The sequence below is a fragment of the Gobius niger genome, assembly GCF_951799975.1.
Source record: "Gobius niger genome assembly, chromosome: 5".
NCBI lineage: Eukaryota > Metazoa > Chordata > Actinopteri > Gobiiformes > Gobiidae > Gobius > Gobius niger.
The window spans coordinates 16,453,486-16,480,361 of record NC_136856.1 but is presented as its reverse complement, the minus strand read 5'-3'; the positions used below and the strand labels follow the sequence as shown (position 1 = coordinate 16,480,361).

At 40.7% G+C, this 26,876-nt stretch overlaps 1 protein-coding gene across 2 annotated transcripts; it reads left to right on the top strand.

Annotated features, from left to right (window-relative positions):
* Nucleotides 1–201: 201 nt before the first annotated feature.
* On the top strand, nt 202–24,904 carry gabrb2a (gamma-aminobutyric acid type A receptor subunit beta2a). Of its 2 annotated transcripts, XM_079556707.1 has the most exons (10): nt 203–363; nt 481–581; nt 985–1,052; nt 11,603–11,823; nt 19,113–19,195; nt 20,741–20,878; nt 21,200–21,352; nt 22,755–22,999; nt 23,426–23,566; nt 24,499–24,904. In XM_079556707.1, exons 1-10 carry the CDS (start codon nt 290–292, stop codon nt 24,853–24,855), a joined length of 1,581 nt encoding a protein of 526 aa, XP_079412833.1. In that variant the 5' UTR covers nt 203–289; the 3' UTR covers nt 24,856–24,904. The 2 variants fall into 2 exon arrangements, with proteins under 2 accessions (XP_079412834.1, XP_079412833.1); XM_079556708.1 differs by lacking the exon at nt 23,426–23,566 and having other exon boundaries at nt 202–363.
* Nucleotides 24,905–26,876: the final 1,972 nt, after the last annotated feature.

Below are 26,876 nucleotides of genomic sequence, written 5' to 3'. Positions count from 1 at the left end.
GTAAAATCACATTCCAATCCATGTTTTGTTCTCAAACAGTGAATAAAGGAGCGTAAAACCCAAAGCTGTTGGTCGTGGAGCCCTTGTTACTCTGTTACACACATCCCCTTGTCCCTTTAATATTTTTCACTGCAATGGAAACTGCTCATCCACCATCATCAGTCTCTACTCTTTGATCTTGGGCGCTCGGCACGCATGCGCCCCTCATTGGCTCCTCTGCGCTGTCTGGAGTAAGTTGGATGTGCGCTCTCCTCACTCGCATCCCGAAACCATCTCAAAAACTGTTGCGATGGGGAGGATCAGGAAAAACCACTTTGGGATTTTGACTTTTTCGCTATTAGTGACATTCGTCTGGGCGCAAAGGTAAGAGGTTTTCTCGCGTCTTTTGCTGTGGATGTCATGTACAGCCTCTGTTTAAAGCGTGCCTGGCATATGATATTAATAGGACATTTTGCATTACACCACCTCTTCCCTCCGCAGCGCCAAGGATCTCAAAGATCCAAGTAACATGCCTCTGGTAAAGGAAACGGTGGACAGACTGATGAAGGGATACGACATTCGGTTGAGACCAGATTTTGGAGGTAAAAATGGCAAACGACTGTTTTCACGCCGCTGTGACGTGCAATACATGTTTAATGAATCGCGAAATCTGTTTTAATTTGCATAATCATCCCTTCACAGGCAAATAGGCCTCCCCTATTAGTCCGAGAGATGAACGATGCATGCATATTTCACTTGATTGGGAGATATGACAGGCTTTTAACTTGATCGACTCACTGTTCCATAATTTTACTAAAAAGTCTACAATGGCGGCAATAAGCTCAAGTAGCCTACATGTTCTCAAAACCCCAGCTTCTGCGTGATGTGAGCTACAAGTCCCCCGTGATGCTTGTAGGCGGAAGGCAGAAAACAGTGTAAAATATATGACAAAATATAGCCTAGACTATTTATGCGTCTTTCATTAACGCGTCCTTTCCCCCACAGGTGCACCAGTGGCAGTGGGGATGAACATAGACATCTCGAGCATAGACATGGTTTCTGAAGTAAACATGGTAAGTGCGTTTTATTTTTAGGCTCTATGTATATTTCACATTTCTTGTTGCTGCTACGGACTTTCTCTCCATGCCTGGTGGTATATTGGGGAGTGCGCGAGTTGCTGCATCTTGTGAATATTTTACTGGGCTAAAAATGTTGGAAGCTTGGTAATCCAGCCCCTGCCTGCTCCCTCTCGCCCCCCTTTTTCTCAAAAACACATCAGAGCCATGTACGTCTCCTCTTCTCCACTCGCCTTCTCCCTCTCAATCCCGCATTTGCAGGTCTGGTGTGTTGCTACTGCATTTGAATTCAAAACACACAGTCACTGGCGCACTCTCGGACGCACAACCTTGGATTCGTGCGTGCGTGCGCTCTTGGCTGTTTCACGCTGTCAAACCGCGGTCGTCGGTGTCATTTTGTTGGTGTTCACATAGGCTACTGGGTCCCGATTTTTATAAGATGTCTAATGCATTCCGTAAGTTGTCAACAGCGTCTGCTAATTTGCCAATTCGTGTTATGACGCAGACAGATAGGCAATAGCTACACATGATATAAAACACCTTCTGAAATAAAAGCAAAAACGCTTTGGATAGGCTGTAGGCCTACTGGCATGGGCAGTGAACGTCACAACTTGGTGGAGAGCAGCTAGTGGGAAAAGTTCAAAAAGGCCTATGCCAAACTTGTGAAGTTAAAAACAATTACACTGGACTTTTTTTTGGTAGAATGCCATAATTTCCCTCTCCATCCAGAGAGCCTTCTAATGGCTGTTTTTGATGACTCCCAACCACTAGGCAAGGAAAGCCCTTCTCTTTGGTCCTCATGACAGGAGCTGACAGTACTGCAATGCCACCCCCTAGTGGCCAGGGGCGACTCCAAAATGCACTTGGTAAACAGGATTCCTATGTGGCTTTGGGCCTTGTTTAAACTGCTTCAGAGCCTGGCTCCAAGGAGTTTTTTTTTTCTACAAGTTGCTATGACCCATATGGCAACGCTGGGCTATGTTTCATATTTTTAACCACTCTGTTGTATTTTAGAAATAAAAAGTGGAAGCCTAAATCTATGATTGACAAGCTCTGGAGCTCTGTGAAGGCTCGTAGCCGGTCTGCGGGCGGGGCTTCCCGCCCTTTTAAGGAACAGGCTTCCTAAGAGGAGATTGAGCGGCCATGTTAATTTCACAGACCACTTGGGATCTTGAATGGGGCTGAAAGGAACACCGTTTATGTCTTATTTCACCACCCACGCCCATATCTGGTATAGATATACCCATACCTGGTATAGATATACTAGATATGGGCGTGGGTGGTGAAATTCCAGTGATGTCCAATGACATTACTAGATGGGGCCCTGGACCTGGTCTTAAGCCAAACCATGTCCAGAGCATTGTATACGAACGGCTCTGTCACAGGTGTGCAAAAGATGAGTTTTCTGTTCATCGAGTTTTCTGTGCATCGATCTCCCAAACAGTATATGGCCTTCATCGCCCCTCTCTCAAACTACACAGCAGATCTGCACATTGGAAATGTTGGCATTTGCACATTGTTGGCAATGTCGTCATCTGTAAAATCCAGTTGTCTTGTTTTAACTTCACAAGATTGAACTAACCACCTGGTTGAAAGATACCTTGCACACTTTTTTAAAAGCCTTTATCGGTAAATAATAGACTGCATCCCATTGGTTAAGTCGTGACCGTTTGCAACCCATAGGAAACTTCACTCACGGCATTGATCTGTTCTTTATTTACATGGCATGAATAGTACATAGGGGTTTAATTTGTTTTGCTACATGTGGCTAAATGCACGTCATTCAGCAAACAATATTTAAAAGCTAGAAAAAAAATACTTTTAATAACATCTAGAAAAAGTAATATGTGCATCATTGTGACCACCCAAGTCTTGAAGGACAGCCTTCAGTGTGAGAGAAGAACATTCTCAAAGCAGCCGCTCTATGTAGTAGCATAATAGTGGTGTTATATAACGGTGTGAAAAACAAGTTCTGATTGGACCAGTGGAGATCTTAATTGTGAGTAGAATAGCTGCTTTTATGACGATGCATCTATGAACACAACCAACCTGATTCTGGATTGAACCAGCTTGGCTTGTCTAGTCCTCAGCTGTTCCTTTCCGCACTTACTTTCTGACTTTCTAGCAGCGAATGCATCTGTCTGTGTGAGTTTGCTTTGGATACTGTGATGGCAGGAGCTTACCCTTTGATGGAAATTATTTATTTTGGTATTGAGGATGCGACCAGAACGGAAGCGCCTCGGGGGTCCGCAGAGATTTGAAATAGAAACCCCTCACTCCCTTTCACATCTCTTTCACTCCCCTTTTCTCCTCCGCTCCATCCATCCGTCCCTCCCACCACTTTGACCGATGCCTGGTTCTGGCTCTGGACTCTATGTAATACACCTCTGCCTTGCTCCAAAGGGTTATCTCTTACTTAAGAAGAACTAGGCATCTCTGCAGTCATTCATCTGGAAAAAACACTGCTTCATACATTTGTGCGTGTGTGTCACAAAACCACAAACAGTGAATGGCGTTTGACGTCACGCCGTTCCCCGTGGCTATGGGAGCCTTCTTCTCCCTCATTCCTCAGAAAATTGTCTCCTTTAAGATCTTTGTTTCTCAAACACATTTGATCAAAGATGTAAAAATCCCTGCAACTCAGAAGGCTTGTGTTTCTTTATGACTAAAATAACAAGACGGAAACTCCTCTCTCCATCGGATACATGGGGTGTGTTTTTGATACACTGAAGGATAATTGACAAAATTGATTTGTGATCAATCAACAATATTATTGAGCATGGAAATAGACAACTATTTTATTTAATTAGTGAGAAAACAACACAGAACACAGTAGCACAGAGAAACTGATGAAGGGGAAATTCAGGATTAAATTAAGGTCATTCTCTTCAAAGCGTAAACAAACCAAAACTACATCCAATTCAGCCCTCAACAAATCCCTTTCCAACAGGAATTTAAATTTCAAATTTGTAATAAAAAAAATATACATATATATTATCTATATACATTGGTGTGAAAAATAAACCTTTTGCACTTTGGGTAGCGCTCGGCCAGTTTCGAACAACACTTGAATTTTGAAATGGCTTGGTTGCTTCTGGTGTGATCCACTGTGATGGCCTGTTGAGGCACAAAGGTCAGCCATGTAGTCGGGCAATAAACAGAGCAGGTCAGTCAGCCTCACAACTGCAGCCTTGGCGGCATGACATTACAAATGTGCTATTTTCAGAGGGAAGTGTCCCCCAGAGTGCAAGGTGTGACCACACTTAACACTGGGTGGGTTATGCTGACTCACGTAGCTCAAACTATGGCACAGATATCAAATCATGTCCCTCATCTGCTGACTCCTTTTGCTCCGTCACTCATTGCTTTCACAACAGTTGAAATAGTATTATTCTAATGGTGTTTGTTTATGCCGAAATCACAGAACTGAAAACCAGCGATGGTGCATTAAAAGTATAGACGGTGCAGCAGATAAAATACAAATTGAGCTGGTTGCCTCAGCGAATCATCAGCGTTGTATAATATTATCTGCAGATTGCACCTTACATGTGTGCAGTTTAGATACAAAATGTTCTCTCAAATACAGAGCAAGTAAATGACTATTTTCCTTCCTCCTCTCTCTCTCTCTTGTGCTTCTTAATTACATGTAAAGTAGACCTACCTGAGTTTGGTGGTTGTTACGAGGCGCTGCTCAAGCTATAATACTGTTCTCTGAATGTTAATTAGCTGACTATGAATTAAAAGATTTAAACAAACCAGCTGTGGTAGCTTCTGGGACGGAGGGATTAGTGGGGCGTGAGCATTGCCTTTATTACGATCATTATCCTGACACGGGCTGCAGTGAGTAAGGGGATCTTGCTCTTACACACTAAGGGGCATATCTGCGAGGATGCCGTGTCTTTTTCTGCTGGAAATTAGCGCACATTTTGATTTTGTGTGTCCAAACTGATGCTGTTCCACATTATTTCCAGCTTGTGGAAAATAAGCTTGTGTTATTTTTACTCAGTGTTACCATGACAACAGAGCCCTTTTCACGATCCGGAGAAGTCAAGGAAAGCATAATACGTCCTCCTTTTCCAGAGGCCTTAAAAAACTGTTCTCACCATTATTCGACTCAAATATTACATCAAAATTCCTTGATTTATTTTTCCTCTCAAGATGGAAATTAGCTCCAAGTCCAGAGTCTGATACAAAGTATAATTTCATACTATTTATTAATGCTGTTTGTAGTGTCTGTCAAATAAATAAAATACGTGGCCTATAATTGTTATTGGAGATATTAAAATATAATATCCCACACAAGTTAGCGTGAAATATTAAATCACAATTGTCTTATCAGTGACCCAGCAAATAAAAGACTTGCAGATTTTAGACGTGATGCTTATTTTCTGATGTAAGTTTGGCAGATAATGGGCCAACACTACTTCTTTGACTGTTGAACATACTGGCTTTTTGTTTGATTAAGCTGTTTTTACATCCAGTCTTGAATCTTAAAGTCTAGGCTATCATGAACATGAATCCGTCACTTACATGTCTAGGGTTGAGCTCAGGCCTGTTGCTCTTTACATGTTGGACAATGTCTGGATTTGCTGTGGAGAATGTTGTTCTGTGTATGTTTTTACTCACTGCAAATGAATTTCCTCATGCGGACAATTCATTTTCTGCTACTAATAGGCTTAATTTTTAATGCAATTTGCAATCAATTAGCCTATATTTGTTTCAAGGAGCATATATATTACTTACATTGCCGTAGCAATTGGCAATTTTAACCATTGCTTTTCTATCAGTGTAACTGGCAAGCAGTGCTTAATTTGATCCCCCAAATCAAATTTTTTTCAGGGTAAAGGATCCGGGAATTATTTTGGAGGATCCGGCTAAAATTGTATCTGATTTAATGGTGTCTAATGACAAAACATTTGCCGGAACACTCCGGCAAATGTTTTGTGATCCATCACATCAGACCAAAAGTGTTCCTGAAAATACTAATTTACAAATTAAGCACTGCTGGCAAGTCAATCTATTGAAACCTATAAATAGTAATAGTATTTTTTTTCTCATTGAGATTAATTGAGTAGAGTTGGTGGCGCAGCGGTTTCTGTGTGTAGAGTTTTTACATGTTCTCTCCAGTGATTGCGTAGGTTTCCTCCGGGTACTCCGGCCTCCCCTACCACTAAAACACGTACAATAGGCCACAATGAATGAAATGAGAGTGTGTTTGTGAATGTGAGTGCAGCACAACAGATGCATAGTAGCCCATGGCAATAATCCAACGAGGAGTGTTTACTTTTGTCCCATATGTCTTCATTGACATGGGCTGTCCCACACAAACAAACAGATAGATAAGTGTATTGCTAACATTTAATAGAGTGTGCAGTATACAAACAATAACATCGACAGTTATAAGTATTTGTTATTTAGTAGCATCTATATACAGTAAATCATCAGTGGATGAACTCATATGAGCTGCAGCTGGTTGTAATGTCATTAGTTACACTTAATGGATACACCACAAACATTAATATGGGCAATGCATAAGTGTAATTACAGCACAAGAACACCACTTAATCCTACACGGAGTCTGATTTCTTCATTTAGTGGTTGGTCCTTGGAGACTGCACATGTGAAAAGGCGTCAAGGTCAGAAGATGTGAATGACAACTCGTAGGCTTAGAAATTGTGACTTTAAAAGCTAAACCTGCTACATATATAGCCTAATGTCTTTGTTCATTCACACTTAATTTGATTATCTATTTTAGCCGATTTGTCATTTGCTGTAATTATTAGCACTTACCCTCGCAGCTGTCCCTCAAGGCAGCACATTAGTGGCAGACAATGCATCACTTCTTCTTAATTGTTGTTTGTGGAAAACAAAGAAACAGGCATGTTACACTGCAGTAAGTTATAACTACAGGCATTTTAATGTGTTAAAGACTGACCTAATCCTTTTGTCTGAGACTTTCCTTATTCATGCTAAAACGCTGAAATAGCCAAATGAGCCATTAGAAAACACATGTTGTCAAAGTGCAGCACGTCTCTTGAGATCAATAGATGAGCTCATGCCAGTTCAGGGAAAGGTCTACACTTCTCTCTGCTAGCATGATCACAAGGTAGACCACCTCCTGTGGTGTATAGCATAACTAACTTGATCGGACATCTTAGAAGTTATGTGGATTAGAAGGATTATACAAAGATATATTTATATTTGTGTATAAAACAAAATATCTAACTAGCTAATGAAGTAAAGTAATAACATGTAACTGCATTACAGTTAACCTCTTAGTGTGTGTCGTCACATCTGCCATTCATTCATTTGTAGATATTTGCATATAAGCGCAGGTGGAAAATTACCAACACTGCCTTAAAATACTCTTGTCCTCGCTGACTGTGTGTTTACGTGAAACTATTTTGTTTTTACTCAAGTAGGAGTACAAATAGCCTACTGCAGTATGATATTAGTAGTAAAAAGTACCAGAAGTAAGAAGTACAATTACTCAGAGGTGGATAGAGTAGCCAATATATTTACTCAAGTAAGAGTAACATTACCTTGAAATAATTTTGCAAGTAAAATGTAGTGGCCCAAATAATTACTCAAGTAAAAGTAATAAAGTATTTGGAGAAAATGTTGCTTGAGTGGTGTTAGTACTAACTGTCTAAAAAGTCTGATTTATTTTCAATGACGCCACAAATTGTAAAAAAAACAAAACATAAAATTATTTACAAAGAAAATTCCTAGAAAATGGCAGAATATAGAGAAAAACAAAATAATTCTGAATAATAAGGTGCACACAGTGGAAAAAGTAACAATTATTTTATATTATATTGTAATTATTTTTAACTCAAGTAAAAGTACAGATACTTCATTACAATTTTACTCAAGAAGAAGTAAAAAGTACCGTATGATAATACTACCGGAAGAAGTACAATTTCTTCAAATGTTTACTATATATAACTGAGTACTAACCCACGGCTGGTTCTTGGTAAAGCAGTGAGTTTTGTCTGGCTAGTTGTAATGGAGGTGTTGTCATTTCTGTGGCTGTCACATTCTTCACAAAAACACAGACCTTCTGTGTCGCTCTGTCAGATCTAGTGTAAATAAGCTTCTGTTTGTCTGAAACTTGAATCTGTACCTCTTGTTTATGTGGCTCTCAACTGTGAAGATTCAGAATCCTGACTTATCTTTGCATCAGATCAAAATAGAACCTGACAAATATGTCATTTTGCGGTTTGATCTTTATTGTTGACATACAGACCCGATCAAAACCTGACATAAAACCAGTTGAAAAATGGCAAAAAAAAAATCACATTTTGCATGGATGGATGTTAACAAGGTGGTTCCAATTAGAACTTTTATAGGCTTGAAGAAATGGGAGTGAGACAGGAGTGAATCCTTTATTGAAAACAACAAATAAACTGAAATCAAAAGTCAAAAGTTTAGGCCCACATACCTTTAAAAGGCTAAATCTGTGTAGGTATTCACGATATCATGACCTCCTGATGGCAAAAAATAAATTCTTGTTTTTATCATGGTCAGGTTGTTGAGCTGCTTAGGCAGGGCCTTTCAGACCATCAGGCCATCACTGCTGAGGTGGGACGCAGTACGACACTCATTTTTAATTTCTAAAAAGATCCTGAGGATTATGAAACAAAAAAGTCAAGTGGAAGACCCAAAGAAATGTCCCCCACACTGGGCTGCAGTCGGCTCCAGCAACGGCCTTAATTTGGGTCGAGGATCGTCCAGTGTGTTGACAGACAGCCAATCCTCCGGCTCAGTGCTGGTGACATTTTTTGGGGTCTTCCACTTAACTTTTTTGTTTCATAACTCCATAGATATAGTATACAAGAGGTTGATGATTATCTATTCAGCCCGATTCATTGTAACAGTCCCTAGTGGTCTGTGACGTTAACATGGCTTCTCGATCTCGTCCTACGAAGCCTGTTCCTTAAAAGAGCAAAAGGGCGGGAAGCCCTGCACTCAAGGTTTCCACTTTTTAGTGCTGGTGTAGAAAAACCAGCGTGGTTACAAATATGACACTCACCCCAGCATTGTCACATGGGTCATGTCATGGGCAATTTTTAGAAAAAAATAAAACTCTTTGGAGCCTGGCTTTTAAGCAGTGCTAGGGAAGGTCAAAGTGCTCATAAGAACACTGTTTACCAAGTGTCTTTTGGAGTCGCCCCTGGCCACCAGGGGGTGGTACTACAGCAATGTCAGCTCCCTGTCATGAAGATCATAGAACAGCTCAACAACCCAAAGACGCTCCAAACGAGAACGTGTTTTTGCCTTTGACGTCGGGACGTCACGGCAGTGTGAATACCTGACACACAATGACAATTAATCCACATTATTGCACAGATTTGGTCCTTTAAAAGCCTGTGGTCTTTGTTTTTAATAAAAGCTTTACTATTTTTTTTGTCTCATTCCCTTGTCTTCCTGTTGCATAATTAAGTTCTACCTGGAACCTTGTTAAGATCCAACCATGCAAAATGTGAATTTTTGCCATTTTCAACTGATCTATCGGGAATGTATCAAGAAGTTGCACAAATCTGTTAATGACTATCAAAAACTCTCTACAAATCACTCATAATTGGCACAGGGTCTGAGAGACACTTTTGGGTCCTGCCCACCAGTTGAGAATTGGTCTGTTGTGATATTGCTTTTGTATTTTGTGTTTTTTCAAATTATTATTATTATTTTTTTCTACCATTTCACTACATTAGATCATCGTGAGGAGTGATATTGATTGTGATTTATTCTGCATGCCCTCCTTTTCTCTTGATTCTGACAGAAGAGGCCCTCTGAGTCTGAAATGGTGCATTTATGTATTTGTGATCCATCTTTTTTAATATAATAGAAGTATAAAACTAACAAATATCACAGTGGGACTGTGTTTTTGAAAAGCCTTGTGCAATTGCTGCCGACCGCTGTCCAACCTGTAAAATCACTAAGACATCAAGTAAATGATGTGTGCGATATGTTTTTGTCTCCAATTCATAAGAACAATATAAAAGCAGGTGTCAATGGGAGGCAGCAGTATTTTGTGTCCGTGCGCTTGTCCCAATGAAGGAAAGCAATGCCATCTGTGATGCCATAATTACAGTTTCACCAGAGCCATGAGGCAATGCGCAGACCCAGGTGTTGTATGCCACATAGGTGTCCTTTTTCTGAAAATGCATTCACACGTTTTAAATCAAAGCATGCTCGCTTAATGTGAGCTCAGTGAATTGAACACTTCAAAATGTGGAAATTATCTCGACAATTCATGTGCAGACCTAATTAGATGCTTCATATACTGCATGTTGTGAACGGTTGATGTGAAGTAAGCAATTCTAATCCAATTTACTTTTTTAATTTACTTCCTTTTGATGCCAGAGCTGTTCCCTGAGCCGTAGCCAATCAGCAATAGTCCATGCATGTGAGTAAACGAACGCTGCGCTAAAGTCTATATCAACGTTTTGGCCCTTTCTGAATCTCGAAACATTTTAGAGTCATGTTTACTTGTTACTTGCATTGGGACATGCAGCGTTAAACCCTTAAGAAACTTCTGAACATTTGGAATGTCTTTTCAAAAGTCCAATAGTCAGGCTGGAAGAAAGCTGAGCAGTGGAGAAGAAACCTCTTTTAAGAAGTGGCCGTCCTGACTTGACATTTCACCACAAAAAGAAAAAAGGAAAAGAAATCAACATGGCGCGAGGCAAGCTCATATTTTTAGCTGCCCTTTTTATGCAATGTTTCTGTCGGACACACATGTAGGCAGCCACAGTGTTTAACACAATGTCGAGCGACAGGGGCTCAGATGGTAGAGTGGGTTGTCTTATAACTGGAAGGTTGGCGGTTCAATCCTGTCGTTGTGTCCTTGAACAAGGCACTTCACCCACATGCTATGTATGAATGTAGTGTGTGAGACTGGAGGTCGGAGGTGCTAATGGCACAGTTGTCAGCCTTGTCTGTCTACCCCAGGGCAGCTGTGGCTGTAGAAGTCGTGTACCATCACCGAGTGTGGATGAACTGAGTGAAGTCGATTATGGGCATGACTTTTTAGTCCAGTGTTCAGGTCTATGAGCCAAATGTGTGCAGTAGTAACTGCACATGTTTTTTTTGAAGGAGTCTAATTGAATGTTTTGGGGTTGTTTTGTGTGATAAATGTTACATGAAGGCAAGGCAAGTGTATTTATACTTTCACTCACAAGGCAACTCAATGCACTTAGCAAGAAGGGAAAGCATTCATTTTGTGTTTGGGATGATGTTTATTTAAAAGGTAAAGCTTGTTAATGATCATTTACCATATTTGTAGAAGTTATTTGTATTTGCTTTTAATATAACAAAATAGAATCACATATACAATTTAAAATACAATAAATATATTTGAATTAGCTACTGCAAAACTAAACAACATACAAAGAGATTTATAACTAAAGAAATTAAAAGATGTTGAATATTATTGCCCTTTGCACCTTTTATCCTACTTTCCATCACTTTACAAAATAAGATGTTAAACATTTAGTCTTGGTGGGGGCTGAATTAATTCCTCATTTGTTTGTTTCTTTCAGGACTACACTCTGACAATGTACTTCCAGCAAGCTTGGCGGGATAAGCGCCTGTCCTACTCTGAAATCGCCTACAACTTGACCCTGGATAACCGGGTGGCAGACCAGCTCTGGGTTCCTGACACGTATTTCCTCAATGACAAAAAGTCCTTTGTCCACGGCGTGACAGTGAAAAACAGGATGATCCGTCTTCACCCTGACGGCACTGTGCTGTACGGCCTCAGGTGAGCTCGACATCTGCTGCTCTGGCACTGTTGAAGTTAATATTAAATCTATGGTGACTTTTCATTTCCTGCTTCAGTTAGCAATGGCAAAAAATAGTACAATAGCACATTGTAATTTGTTGGTGGAATGGCTGGCAATATTGATATGTAAAAGATACTTAGATACAGTGTTATGGGGAAGACTGAAGCAAATGTAACTCGGTCTATCAGCTGCAAACTATGCATGAACAGTGAACAATGTTACTCTTTCAAACCCTGAGATTATCATCAGTTTGAATAATTAATGGTTGATCAATAATAAAGTAGGTTGTACAAAAGCAAACTGACTCATATTGTGCGGGATGGTTGGACTCGTCAAAAAGACATGCTTTGTGATGTTGCGCTGGGATGCCTCTGAGGCGGCTGTTTCATAATTGATAACTGCTAATCAATAATGTAGTGGTTCAATACAAACACTGAATCAGTGTTTTCAGTATCGTACTGATGTGGCAGATTTGACTGCACAGGTTAGCACTGCCTGTCCATCAACGCTGCTGCTGGATATGCCTCACATATAGGCAAGGCAAGGCAAGTTTATTTGTAGAGCACAATTCTTACACAGGGCAATTCAAAGTGCTTCACAGGCTGTGTGCCCTTCTTAAGGATGTTAATCATATATATTATTATTTTATATTAAAATTGGCTTCCTTTAGCTAGTCCCTAAAGTGTTTGTCCTGCGCCATGACTAAAGCTGTGTAAGCGCCACACATTATTGTTATTATTATTATTATTATTATTATTATTATTATTATTATTATTATTATTATTATTATTATTATTATTATTATTATTATTATTATTATTATTATTATTATTATTATTATTATTATTATTGTTGTTGTTGTTGTTGTTATTGTGAATAAGTCTTTGGTGTTGGTTGGGGGGTCTGATAGTAGCCACAGCTACTATTGTACATAATACAATAATATAATAACGCAATGTAAAGCATCTTTGCGTGTCCATATATACAAAACCGATCAATAATAATCATGATTATTATTATAGTTTACTGGAGAAATAATTTGAGGTCTGATAAAGCTTTTTTAGCTACAAATATGTTTGCAGAGACACAGCAAATGTCTTTGCTCTCTCACCTTTAAACGTTTCCTTTACAATTGTGAGGAGTTAAAGTGTATTGCTGGCTGGCAGGAGGCATCCTGTGCTCTAGTATGAGTGGGCTTCATGCCTGTGTGTGGATATGCGTGAGTGGGTGGGTGTTATTTTGGGGGAACATGCAGAGGAGGGATAGCCAGGTTGTTGTTTGCTCAGTATTCTCTGGATGTTAGTGCTTCCCAATCCGACCTAACTCCAGCCTTCAATTACTGGGAGGACTAGAAAATGACAATAGTGCTCTCAGAGTGTCACTTCGGGGCTGGGTTTTATGTAGTCTCATCTAATTATACCATCTCTGAAAGCACTCGGGTAATAACATGCTTAGGCTACAACTGCGTGTAAAAGACATTCCAGGGTATCACATAAATCTTATCAAGAAAAAAAAAGTGTTTTCTGTGTCTGCATGTGGCTTTGGCTTCACCCCGCGAGGCTGCAAAAGATGGAGGACGCAGAACAGAAAGAAACATCACGGTCAGACTTCATTCAAGATGGGGAAATGATTAGGATTCTCCCTCCTTCCGACTAGGTCTGAGCTCCGATACTCTGTGAATATTGTTGCTCATTTTGTGAAAGGACGTATCCTTGTGCAATGGAGGCTAACGTCCTCTTTTGTCAGGGAGGAGAGCGTTCCTCTCTGCAGCTCGATACTTGACATTGTGTGGCCTGTGGGAGCAAGCTGCTGCTGAGTGTGAAGAAGAGATTTTTAAGTGGCCTGTTAGTCGATAATATCAATGTATATGTTTAGGATTACCTGAACATATGTTGAGCTGCTATATGTGTAAGTTGCATTTTAAAGGTAGGTAAGATTTCTCAACCCTGTCCCCAGATATGAGGTAAAACCACTATAATGTTGATTAATTCCCAGCCTGGGACTTAAAGCTGGGACTTGTTTGTTATGAGGCAAGAGCACTAACCATTGTGCCACCATTTCACCGTGTTTACATAATAGTGAAACTTATGCCGAACCAGAGTGCACTCTTCAAACATTACCTTCAAAGCTTTGTTATTAATCAGGCATAAATTTAAATGTGGATGTGATGAGGTTCTCAGTCCTGGTTAATGACGTCAAGCAGCTTCTCTATCTTCATTTGGTTGATTATCGTGTCCATGAGGTAAAATGTTTTACGTCATGTTAATTACAGGGAAGGCTTCGTAACCTCGAGTGTCTCCCTTGGCCTCTGGTTTGAGCCATGATGCTGCCTGGAAATGAGATTGCGTCTCTGGAGTTTGTAGTGCTTGTGTTATGTCCGTAAACAAGGTCATTTGAAATAAAAGGTGCACGGGCTGCCTGAAGGGGGGTCCACAAATACACACAAACAGAGCCAGACTCTACAGTGAAGAGAGGAAAAGGAGGGGCAGGACAAAAAAAACAAAACAAACCGGCCTGTTTTAGACCTCATGTCCTATTAGTCCAGACGCGCAGCAAATGTAGCGTGTTTGAATGTGCGTGATCTGGTGGAGCGTGGCCTCTCCTCCGGCGGGTTTGTCCGACAGTGAGGTCAGCCTGAATGAAGATGATGATGACGAGGAGACCAGTCTGAGCCACTGCTATAGACTTTAACCAGCGGAAACGGAAAGGCTCAGATTTTGTTGCATTTTGCGTTTCTTAATGGCTTCCACAATCATCTTGAATTTTATGTTTCACCCTTTTTGTTATAGATTTTCTAATTTTGCATATGCTGGGGCGTGAAATCCTTTGTCATCATTGCGTAGATCAGATGCACGCGCCAACCTTACCACTATGTTTTTTTAGTGTTCCTCCAGTGCCTCGAGGAAACCGATGGGTTAACATGCAAAGTCCACCCCGTCTGGACTGGGTTTGAGCCCAGGACCTTCTTTCTTTGGGCCGGGGGCACCAAGAAAAGGCCAGTAGTAGATTCCTGGCATGTCACACGCAACCTAATGTGAGGCTAGAGGTACAGGGAGTGAAACAGCAGACCCTCAGTTGTACTCCTTTCCACTCCTTTTCAAGGTTATGTAACTTGGCATTGGCAATGTAAATATTATCTTTGCACAATTATCTTATCTATTCAGGATGCAGATGCTGATTTAACATTGATGCAACTGGAAATATAATCAGTCAATCAATCAGCTCATATGGCTGATGATCAGTGATTGCAGAGTCTCTCCTCAGACGAAAAACCCCGAGACTTTTGCTGATGATGTAGGTGGGCTATAAATAGGCCGATATTTTTACTCCTGCCATTTTGGCCTCATTTCCGCTCTTCCCTTGTGTTTCCTCTGCCACCACCATGATTTAGCGTTGAGGATGGTAATGATGGTAAGTGATGAGCGCGAGCCTGGTGCGCACAACATCTCTAAGTTGTGGCCATAAAGGGACGATAAACTAGGACAGAAATGAGCATCCCGTGTTAATCCCCAGTGCACCATGGCACTGCTAACTGGCTCTTACATAAAAGCCCAGAGAAAAGGAGGCAGACAGTGGAAGAGAAAGACTGTCTCTGCATCTCAGAAAATCCCAAACTTGCCTCGGCATTGCCCAGGAGAACAGAAAGTCCTGAGCAGAAGACAATCGTGCACCAACATCTAATAAAAGACAAAGAAGTCCTCAAAATAATCTCTCTCTTTTTTTTCCTTTGCTTGGAGTAGGTTCAAGAACAAATAACATTTTTGAACAAGTGTGGGTTGTTTTATAATAGCTTAAGTAAGTGTCAAATAGGGCTGTGTTGCTAAGTTATTGTCACATCAATATTAATCAGTGCAATAGATATCCATATATATATATACGTATATATATATAAAAACACTTCCTCACCCTCCGCGGGCGGTCTCTTTTTCCTCCAAGCTCGGATGCTCTACCAGAGGCCTGAGAGCTTGAGGGTTCTGCGCAGTATCTTTGCTGTTCCTAGAACTGCACTTTTCTGGACTGAGATGTCTGATGTATTTCCTGGGATCTGCTGGAGCCACTCCTCCAGTTTGGGGGTCACTGCCCCGAGTGCCCCAACGACCACGGGCACCACTGATGCCCTCCAGGTTTTCTCCAGCTCTTCTCTGCGCCCCTGGTATTTCTCTAGTTTCTCGTGTTCCTTTTTCCTGATGTTGAAGTCACTTGGTATTGCTATGTCGACCACAACAGCTTTCCTCTGCTCTTTGTCCACCACCACAATGTCCGGTTGGTTTACCATTACCATTCTGTCCGTCTGTATCTGGAGGTCCCACAGGATCTTGGCTCGGTCATTCTCGACCACCTTTGGAGGTGTTTCCCACTTTGACCTTGGGGTTTCCAGCTCATACTCTGCACAGATGTTCCTGTACACTATACCAGCCACTTGGTTATGGCGCTCCATGTAAGCTTTCCCTGCCAGCATCTTACACCCTGCAATTATGTGCTGGATTGTCTCATTGGCCTCTTTGCACTCTTTGCACAGTCTACACGTGGGGTATATATATATATATATATATATATATATATATATATACATATTTTTTTTTAAATATATATATTTTTAAATTAATGCAGTCCTTATATTTGAAGAGTTTAGTGATACTAGGCTAGTGCTAGGCTAGCACATGTCTATGGTAACCATAGACTGTTAACTAGCCTGCGTTAAAAACAGTTTGACTCAAGCACAGTGCACCTGAGGCAAATCACTTATAACAGGCTACGATATAAAGGTCTGTGTTGACTGAATTATTTTTTTTAAATAACCATTTTGCATTTGAAATAAATAAATAACAATAATATATTTGAGCACCATCAGCTTCAATTCAATCCAATCCTCTTTATTTATATAGCACATTTTATAAACAAGTGTTTCCAAAGTGCTGCAAATAAAATCGGCAATATAGGAATAAAAAATAAATAAATATAATAAAATCAAGTGAAGCCAAACTATACATTCAGCTAAAACGATAAAATTGTTTAAAACATAAATAAGATGCAATAAAAAAGTTTAATAAAATTGTAAAAACAATAAAAGAAAATTAAAACAATAAAAGAAAAGAAAAGACACAGAGGACCACACAACTTACCCGGTGTTAAAAGCCCAAGAATAAAGGGGGTTTTAAGACGAGATTTAAAACACTCCAGGATGGGGGCCGTACGGACGTGGGGGGCAGAGCGTTCTCCGTTGTCGGCCCTAAGCTGTGGAACGCCCCTCTGGTTCTACGGTTCGTCTTAGGAACCACGAGCTGGAGCTGGCCCCTCAGACCTCAGAGCGCGCGCTGGAGAGTAAATTTGGATGAGGTCTGTGAGGTACTGAGGGGCTAGTCCATTCAAAGCTTTAAAAACAAACAATAAAACCTTAAAATCAATTCTAAAATTAACAGGAAGCCAGTGCAAAGAAGCAAGGATTGGTGAAACATGTTCATATTTTATGGTTCCTGTGAAAAGCCGTGCCGCGGAGTTCTGGACTAACTGCAAGCGGTAAAGAGCATTTTGGCTGATTCCTGTATACAGCGCATTGCAGTTGTCCAGGCGAGTAGAGATAAAAGCGTGCATGACTTAGGTTTAAAAGGTTTAACTTTGGCTAAAAGACGAAGGTGATAAAACTCGATTTAACAATGGCGCCAATCTGTTTATTGAGTTTAAAATCACAGTCAACAATGACGCTTCCTGGTCATTGTTGACCAAGAACAATGACCAAGCTACGCAGCGGTGGAGCGATCTGCTAGGTTACCGGATCTACAGTAATTTGTTTACCTGCGGCCGGCATTACTAGCCTACACTAGGAAGGACTACCCCATGATTTTGAAGAGGTTTTTAATTGGCATAAATAACACCAAGAGTCAAACTCCACTTACGCTGCAGGCATTTTCTCCAAAGGTGATTTCAATATTCCAAACTTCAGCCTGTATTAGTTGGCCGTCGACTATAGTGCTCTGTGGATGTGGATTTACTCATAGGTTGAAACAGCAGAAATGACATGTTAAACTGTTACATTAATACTCTTTCTGAGATTCAAAAAGTCCAATAATCCAACAATCTCTGCTACTTATGAAGCTGTAGTTACATGCATTAAAAGGTCAAATTAAATTGTTGGTGAATTTCTCTCTTGATGGTCTTTTATGAACCTGGGAGAGACAAAAGCTGTTGGTAACCTTTATACTAACTTTTTCATATTTTTCAGAAATTGTATTAAAACTCAACACACAAACCTAATAAATCTTTACATAGACGTGATCCCCAAAGGGTATAATATCAATAGTGTATAAAACTGTATTAACCAGTTTATAGCAAATAAACTGTAAAAAGCATAATGGTCTTCCAATCTTGGCTTTACTCAAATGACAGAGAATTGGAACAGGTTACTAAACTTGACACTGACAAAATTAGTAATATTTTCCATAGAACATACTTTACTCAACATAGATTTATAAAATAAAATAATTAAATTTCAGATCAAAGTCAAAGATGTAACAGTAATTATTTTTTGAAACATTGTGGACCCATGTCACAGCAATAACTTCCAAAAAGTGAGGATTGGCCTTGGGTTCATAATTCGGCTACTTTGAGACATTGCTCCTCTGAAAATAAAGTCTAGCAAAACATTTTGTATTGTTGGCAGCAACAGCAGTAGCCATAATGCATCCTTTAAAACTGGAGCCCTCGTGTCGGTTTTCTTTTACTGTATTACGGGTTTTAAAAACTGTCCACAGACAATGTGGCACTCAATATGACAACTCTGTCACAGCTATATAAAACCCATACACTGTTACTTCAGCACTCTCTTTTCATCTGCTTCAGGTTTTACAGCTAAATGGTGTTAGATATGTTGCTGTAGATCTTTATTAATAGATTGTTAAGAAGTTAATGACGCCAGCGTTATGTAATGTAAGGCAAGCGTTTGTGTAAAGCGATATGGAGTAGACAATGACGCTTGGTGTAGCTGGAGTACCAAATTGTTTGTCCAGGATCAGTCGGCCTCTGGGGTTTGGCGCAGATGGGTGCCAGCCCGTCTCAGCTTTGGCCAAGTTGTGTGAAGCATAAAGCAGTTCTGTCAGTGTTAGACTCGTCTACCTCTATTTTTGTCCCTCTCTATTAAAGAATTATGGGTCTGCAGCCTGAGCTCATTATGCTGCCAGCCTATGTCCTGTTCACAAAAAGAAAATGTATTGTATTATATTGGTGATTTAACAAAGTACAATTTGAACTGATAACTCCTGCCTTCTTTCAGGATCACAACAACTGCTGCCTGCATGATGGACCTCAGGCGCTACCCTCTGGATGAACAAAACTGCACCTTGGAGATCGAAAGCTGTAAGTATGATTACCCCTGGCAAAAGACAAGGACTCCCACATTGACACAGACACCACAAAAATGGGAAGAACTTGGTCAGGAAAGTCATGCAGCCTATGGGCCACGAGGCAGTAAACAGGTTGATAATGATAACGGCACGTAAAATGCTGAGAAAGGCAGATGAGATATGAGGAGATGCACATCAAGAGGAACATCACTAATGGCTCAGTGGCTGATAACATCCAGTCTAATTAATTCAGCTGCAGCTGCAGTAGCTTCCCCAGGCTTTAGGAGGCTGATTAGTCCAGAGTTTGAGGCTGTGCTGACTGTGGAGCTGCCATGTTTGTATGGGGCAAAAAGCTCATTTAGCACATAGATTGGAATTGTGTGGTTGCTAATATAGCAGAAAAGGAGTGAGCACAAGAAGGATTTTGTCTGGGCTGACCTTTGCTAATCTTAGCGCGGCCTCTCTGTCTGTCTCTCTGTGTCCCTCTCTCGTAGCGTCTCACAAATAGAGGATTTAACCTTGATTTTACTCTTGAGCATCCACTCACGCACAGACACATTGTAATAAAAATATGACCTTTTTATATTCCTCTCCATCACTCATGCTTCTTTCTCAGCAGACCACAAAAAGACACTGTCCAATCACATCGCTCAGTTTTGATCACCAGGCTCCATCTCAAATGGATTTACTGGCAACGGTTTTAACGCTACACTTGCTTCATGCCAGAGCATGCTATTTTATTCACACTAATGAGCCCAGAGAACTCACATTTCCCTTGATAAACTTGATGCATTTTTAAAAGACACAAGCCTTAAAATCTCTGTTCCTCATATGTCTCCAATACATCACAGCAGATCAAACTGCTGGTCATACAAGACGCAGTGCAACAATGAGCAATAAGTATTTGTGGTCTTCTTTGATTTACTTGACACGTGAGTTCAGTTTATAGGAGATTATTTATCGAGTCATTATTTTAGCGGTGCCAAACCTTATTGTGGTTAACATTGCAACTGACCACTTACATACTGGAAAAAAGAAAAACTTCAAAAACTTCAATTGCTGTGAAATAATTGTACATTTTTTCTATTACATGTAATGAATAGTTCTCAAACACAGGCCTCTAAAAGAGTCTTAATGTTATGAGCTGCGTGCCATAGTTAAAATATTGCCTGAATGACAAATCAATTTATACTACTGTATATATACATTAATAACTTCATCATCATGGCTATACTTAACAATGATAATGATCATAATAAAAAAACAAATCAAAAACATGTACCATTTATTATTCATCAGCCCATCTGAATAGGTCACTTCCTCTGAGTGGAGGAGGATCTGGTCTGGTTCAGGCGTCAGCAGCAGCAGCGCTCTCCTCATGTGCATCAAACAGATGCAGCAGCCCAAGCTGCACTCATGCGGCTTTAAAATAGCACTGTCTTCAATTGAACATAGATGCATGGCTTGGTTACCTACACTTGTACAGTATCAGCTTTTTATGTACAAAAATGATCTGTAACATAAACATCTTTAAGTGATTGGTGATTGTCCTTTGCAGATGGCTACACCACAGACGACATTGAGTTTTACTGGCGAGGGGGAGAAGGCGCAGTGTCTGGGGTTGACAGAATCGAACTCCCGCAGTTTTCAATTGTTGACTACAAACTAATCTCAAAAAATGTGGTGTTCTCAACAGGTACGTCACTCATGACTGCCTAAGGCTTTGCCGTGAAATTAGAGAAATAGCAATAAGTGTGCAGATTTACTCATTTTGAAGTCTGCAGGCATTTTGTCTATGTATTTGGAAAGTAATACAATTACTTTCCAAATACATTGGAAAGTAATACAATTTAATAGATTTCTACCAAATGTAACATATTTTCTGACACAAAAAATATGTTACATTTTCTGTGTCAGAAAGCAGAAATAAAGCAGTCTTTTTAATGTCAAGGAATATATAGCTTTTGGTGGGCGTCACTGAGAAAGATCTATTTCTACTGCACTTCCTCTACTTTAGGTTCCTACCCCCGCCTGTCCCTCAGCTTCAAACTCAAGAGAAACATTGGTTACTTCATCCTGCAGACGTACATGCCTTCTATCTTGATTACCATCCTCTCTTGGGTCTCCTTCTGGATCAACTACGATGCTTCTGCTGCCAGAGTTGCCCTGGGTAAGAGCGCCTCGCCACTTCTTAACAGCAGCACAGGGAAATAACCCACAGCTCAATGATGACTGCCCTGTTTTACAAACTTTAGAAACATCGCAATCAGATCAGCTCCATACTCCTGTGCTGTTGCATGTTCCGCTATTAGCACTAGGCATGTGAGTGATAGCACTGTGTGATGGCTGCCTGCTAAATGTCTCTTATTTGGAGATGACTGTGAATGCGTGACTCATGTAGAGAGAGCAGAGCGGCAGCGCGACCTTGAAATGCACTGTCTCTATGCTCGCTTTGCTGCTTCTCTGTGGCCAAACGTAACATCTAGAATTGTTCTAATACCCCACAATAATATCAGAATGGACGTGCTTGCAGTAGATTTCACATCTATATCTGTGTTTTGTAAATACAAGGTCAGAACAGAGGAAATGACTTTCAGCCTGTATTGCTCTTGTCACACTCCATTTGTTTTGTGAAGTGGTACACTTGTGGGTCGGCGTTTCAGACGGTGTATTCAAAGGGTAACGTGATTTAAAGATGGGCCTCCTCTCAGTGTCCTGAGCCGAGCAGAAGGCACAATGATAAATGGAGCCCGTTGGCGGCTGGGTTATTTTTAAAACGTGTGAATGTGACCAAATGCAGATTGTGCATGCAGATGACTAACGGCTATGTGACAACAGGCATTTGTCAAGAGTTACAGGTGAACTGTGCTGTGACTGAGATCAGATGTGTTAGTCTAATAATATTAGTCTATTGCTTTCTATTTTAGGTACTTTTCTAAAAACAAAACAAATATAGGGTTACTTCTGCTTTGAAGATTTTTATTTCTATAGCGCGGCACACACAAGATAGGGGATTTTAATCATTCGCTCCACACAAGGAGGTGGTAAGCTATGTATGTAGTCAACCACCACCTTTCATTCACAGATACAGACATCCTTCATCATGGTGTACTGTTTTTGGTGTTTGGGATGATTTGGGGGAACAGGCAAACTCCACACAGAAAGGCCCCGTCCCACCAGGGATCAAACCTGGGACCTTCTTGCTGTGAAGCACAAGCACTAACTGCTGCCCCGCGGTGCTGTACTTGAGTAAAGTATGGGTCTTCTTTGGCTGAGTAGACTCTGCATTTTGTCCCCATTTATTCTACCCAGATTGTGTTTGATATGTTCATAATGCACTTGTTTGGTGCACAAAGAGAAAATGTATCTACTACAATTTCGAATGGGCCAGTGAGTTTCTGGTTGGAGACCTCTGTCCTCAACTCTCTATATCCTGGGTACAATGTTTAATATTTAGTAATGATTTAGTCTCAGTTATTCACAGTTGTCTTGTTAAACATATCCCATCTCATGTTGTAAATTTATGATTTTCGCGGACACATGTGCAGATGTCTCTCTGTGTACGTTGTCAGGGATCACAACGGTGCTGACCATGACCACCATCAACACTCACCTGCGGGAGACGCTGCCTAAGATCCCCTACGTCAAAGCCATCGACATGTACTTGATGGGCTGCTTTGTGTTTGTCTTCCTGGCCCTGCTGGAGTACGCCTTCGTCAACTACATCTTCTTCGGCCAAGGCCCACAGCGGCAGAAGAAGGCGGCTGAGAAAGCTGCTTTGGCTAACAATGAGAAACTGCGGCCTGACCCCAACAAGGTACTAGCTGGACGTTTGCTCCGGCGGGTCTGAAAATAATAGTGCCATCATTTACTGTGTGTGTTTGTTTCTGTGGAGCCAAGCCTTCTCTCAAGGTCAATGTGAGGCTGTGATCAATGCTTTTGTCCTCTTTACTCCTCCAGCTCTCCGAGTCTCTCTGGTTAAGCTTTGTGTGTCAACAACAGCTGAATGAAACATGTTTAAAAGCCTCTACCAATCTGGCTTGTTCTATATCCCCATATTTCTCTGTCTTTCAAAGGGCGAGGTGCCTTGAAATATTCACTGGCTCTGGTGCCAATGACAAAAATCCTATTCAGCTGCTTCAAGTAGCACGAACAAGAGATCCAAAAAAAAACAACCTTTCCTTCTGAGTGTGGCAAGCTACGATTTCCCCTAAGTAACAGTGCTGATTTTGTATGCTTGCAGTGGCTGGTGGGAAATGTAGTTCAGAGAGATGATGCTCTGTATGCCAGAATGAAACAGAAGGAAATTGACGCATATGACTCGATGTGGGATCCCATCTTTATGGACGATGCCGCATTAGGACTAGGCGAGCAAAGAAATAAGGTACTGGAGGTTTTGAAAATCAAAACTAACAATGTCATCAATCTGAGTCAACCCAGATCAGAGGAAAATGCTGTAGTTTTTGTGCATTTCTTTGATTTCTATAGATTTTAAGGCGACCATCACTCCCACCATTGTGTTTTTTCCCTCTTCTTGGTTTGCTCTTCATGCATTCTCCTGACAAACATGACTTAGCAGTTTGATTTCTGCAGGCATTACCTGAGCAGTAAGTCAGGCTTCAGTTTCAACATACTCATTTTTAGATAATCAACTTGGAAGACAAAATTCTGGATTAAAGAATTAGAAAACATCTTCAGTTTGATTAATAGCTGCTTTTAAGGTACATAGGCTCTATTTACAGGGGAAAATTGGACTATCTAGGAGACTTTTTTCAGACGTCAGGCTATGGATGAAGAAATGTTGATCTGAATTCACTTCCCACAACGTCTTTTCCCAACCTGCCCCCAAACTGTAGCCTCTCCCTCATGCTACCAAAGTGCTTACTATTCTTTCAGCCTTCTCCTGTCACATTTTCCTTTGCTTTCTCTTTATTTCTTCCGTTTGTCTTGTGAGTAGACAGAATTTTAACCACTGCTTTGGTTGAAATTCTGGGACGGCAATAAAGACTTCTCTCCATAAAGACCTAGTTTGTGGAGTACGTCGTGCTTATCCGGGAATGTTAAGTCATAGTCCTGTGGTTGTTATATCACTCAGTAATTGATTGACAAATTATTGACTATGTCTTGCTTAGAATTTTATTTACTGTTAGATGTAGCGTTTGGCTCATTTGCATTACCCATTTTAGCTCCATATTTTTTGCACAATAAGCAGCTGCTCGATAGAATAGATGATAATTAAAATTATTTATATTCCTGTGACAAATCCGTGGACAGTCACGTCTCATGGCTGCCACTCTTTCTGTCCCTCCCCCGTAGATGACACCCGATGATAACCTCCTATTTGGGACTTTGGAGATGAAGAACGAGATGGGCGGACCCGCGGACCTCTCCCGGGGGTTAGGGGCACCAGGAGACCCCCGCAATACCATGATGGCCTATGACGCGTCCTCGCTGATGTACCGCCGGGCAGCCATGGCCCGCCAGAACTATGGCCACAGCGCCCTGGAGCGGCACGCCCAAAAGAAGTCCCGCCTACGGAGACGGGCCTCGCAGCTCAAGGTCAACATCCCAGACCTCTCGGATGTGAACTCTATCGACAAGTGGTCCAGGATGATCTTCCCCACTGTTTTTTCCTTCTTTAACGTGGTGTACTGGCTCTACTACGTCCATTAAACCCCACAGGAGGCCAGCGCTCATGTTGAGGGCTCCCAAAGAAGAAGGGATGGGGGTGGGGGGGGGGGGGGGACACGGGATGGGGCACACTTCAGGGAGGAGAGCGTGGTGTGTGAGAGAATGAGAATTAAAAAAAAAAAAAACTAAACAGTGCACCAACTTTTTTGCTGGTTCTTTTAAAGAAAACAAAACAAAACAAAAAAACAATGAGACTTTTTTTGGATGGACTCCAGCAGCGCCCAACACAAAGTCGGCGGTGACTCTTTCAGGATGTGGGGAAACACCATACGTTGACTGAAATCACACAAAAAGAAGAGTTTCAAGAGGAACAGAAACGGTGCCTGTTCAGAAATTTCAGTCTATCACTAATATTTGTCATTTATAGCTTACTCTCTGTGGATCAAAAATATTTATGCTTGTGTTTGCTTATACTTTGGAGATTTGTTTTGTTCCGTATCTATTTACTTCGTAGCCGAGCTGTCTGCATCCAGGAAAGCTTTATCAATGATTTAAAAGAGCCATCCTTGATAGTCTATTTTCCTATGATTACTGTAAATCGAAAACATCCTTTAAAAAGCATGCTTATGTTTGATTTTCATTTGCATCTCAACCATGGTAAAAAGATGAGTGCGAAGCCTTTTTTGTTTATTCTACGTACTTTTTTCTGTCAGGCTATAATGTGCCAGTTACTTTTTTAGTAGCTATTATGGCTTTAAGCATGGACCAAATGGACCAAACAGCCGGCGTGGAGACAAAGGAACAACGCTGGATAACAACAGGGTGGGGGGGGTATTTTCTCACTGGACAATCCTATATGGCTTTTATGCTGCCACGGCTTTTAAAAGTTTTTAAAAGCTTTCCTTGCTATTGGGAGGGACCAAGAGTGAAACTGTGGACACTGACGCTTTGGCCAACTTTGTTTTCATGCTTTTTTTGCTTGTGCTGACAGAAACCATCTCATCACATTATTATTTTTTTTATTATTTTTTTTAAGAAAACCTTAAACTCTTCCATGACCTTCTGCCATTGTGTGAAGAGGCAAAGGATGGCTTTAAAGTTTTTTTTTTTTTTAAATCATTATTATTGCTGCATAAATATGGCAATCCACAATCATCAACAGTAGAAATGAATGATAGTATGATGCGTTTTACTGTGACTTGGTTTTTGTTTGAAAAATGTAGATAAAAAAAAGAAAAAACATTAATCATGTTTAAAGAAAAAAAAAGATGATTCATTTTTATAAAAACAATATTCACTTTATGTGTAAATATTATGAATTTATCCTATTTAAATGGGTCTGTTGTTTTTTGCAGTTGAAAGTTGCAGTTCCAAAATGCTCCACACAAACTGAAAAAGAAAAATGGAAAAAATTATTCACAACTTTGCAGACTGTAATGTTTTGGGACTTTTATTTGTTTTTAACAGACTCGAAAATACTTTGCTGAAGCACTTCCAGACAACAGCGACTATAAAGGATCAACGAAACCACTTGACCTTGAGATCCAGGAATTAACGTCAGGCATAATATTTTGTACAAAGTTTCTGTAAATTCCAATTGTAATATTTCATAATGACTGTAAATACCTTGTGTAATGATTGTCAGCAAATATGAAGATGTAATCTAAATTAAATTAAAAATGGATTCAGTCTATCACTTCAAAAACCAAGAGTGCATGAGGTTTTCTGTGTGCTCATGGCTGACTGAGTATCTGTGTAAGTGCGGCAACAAACGCGGGGGTAAACTGCGCAGGATACCTCGGGTGTAAGGGCCTATAGTTGGAGTAATGGATGGAGAGGCCTGAACTGAAAACTGGCCTGTGCCTTGGGGAACATTAACTCACAGCACCATTGATATGAAGGCACTCTGTGGCCCAGTGGCTTCAGGGGCGAAAAGAAGGGAGAGGGGAAAATAGCAAGCAAGAAAAAAGAGAGAGATGCGGGGAGAGGGCATCTATCCATTTATGCACTCTGCTGCTCCCGGATCTGACCACTGTTTCAGCTCTTAAATGGATGCCAGTGAA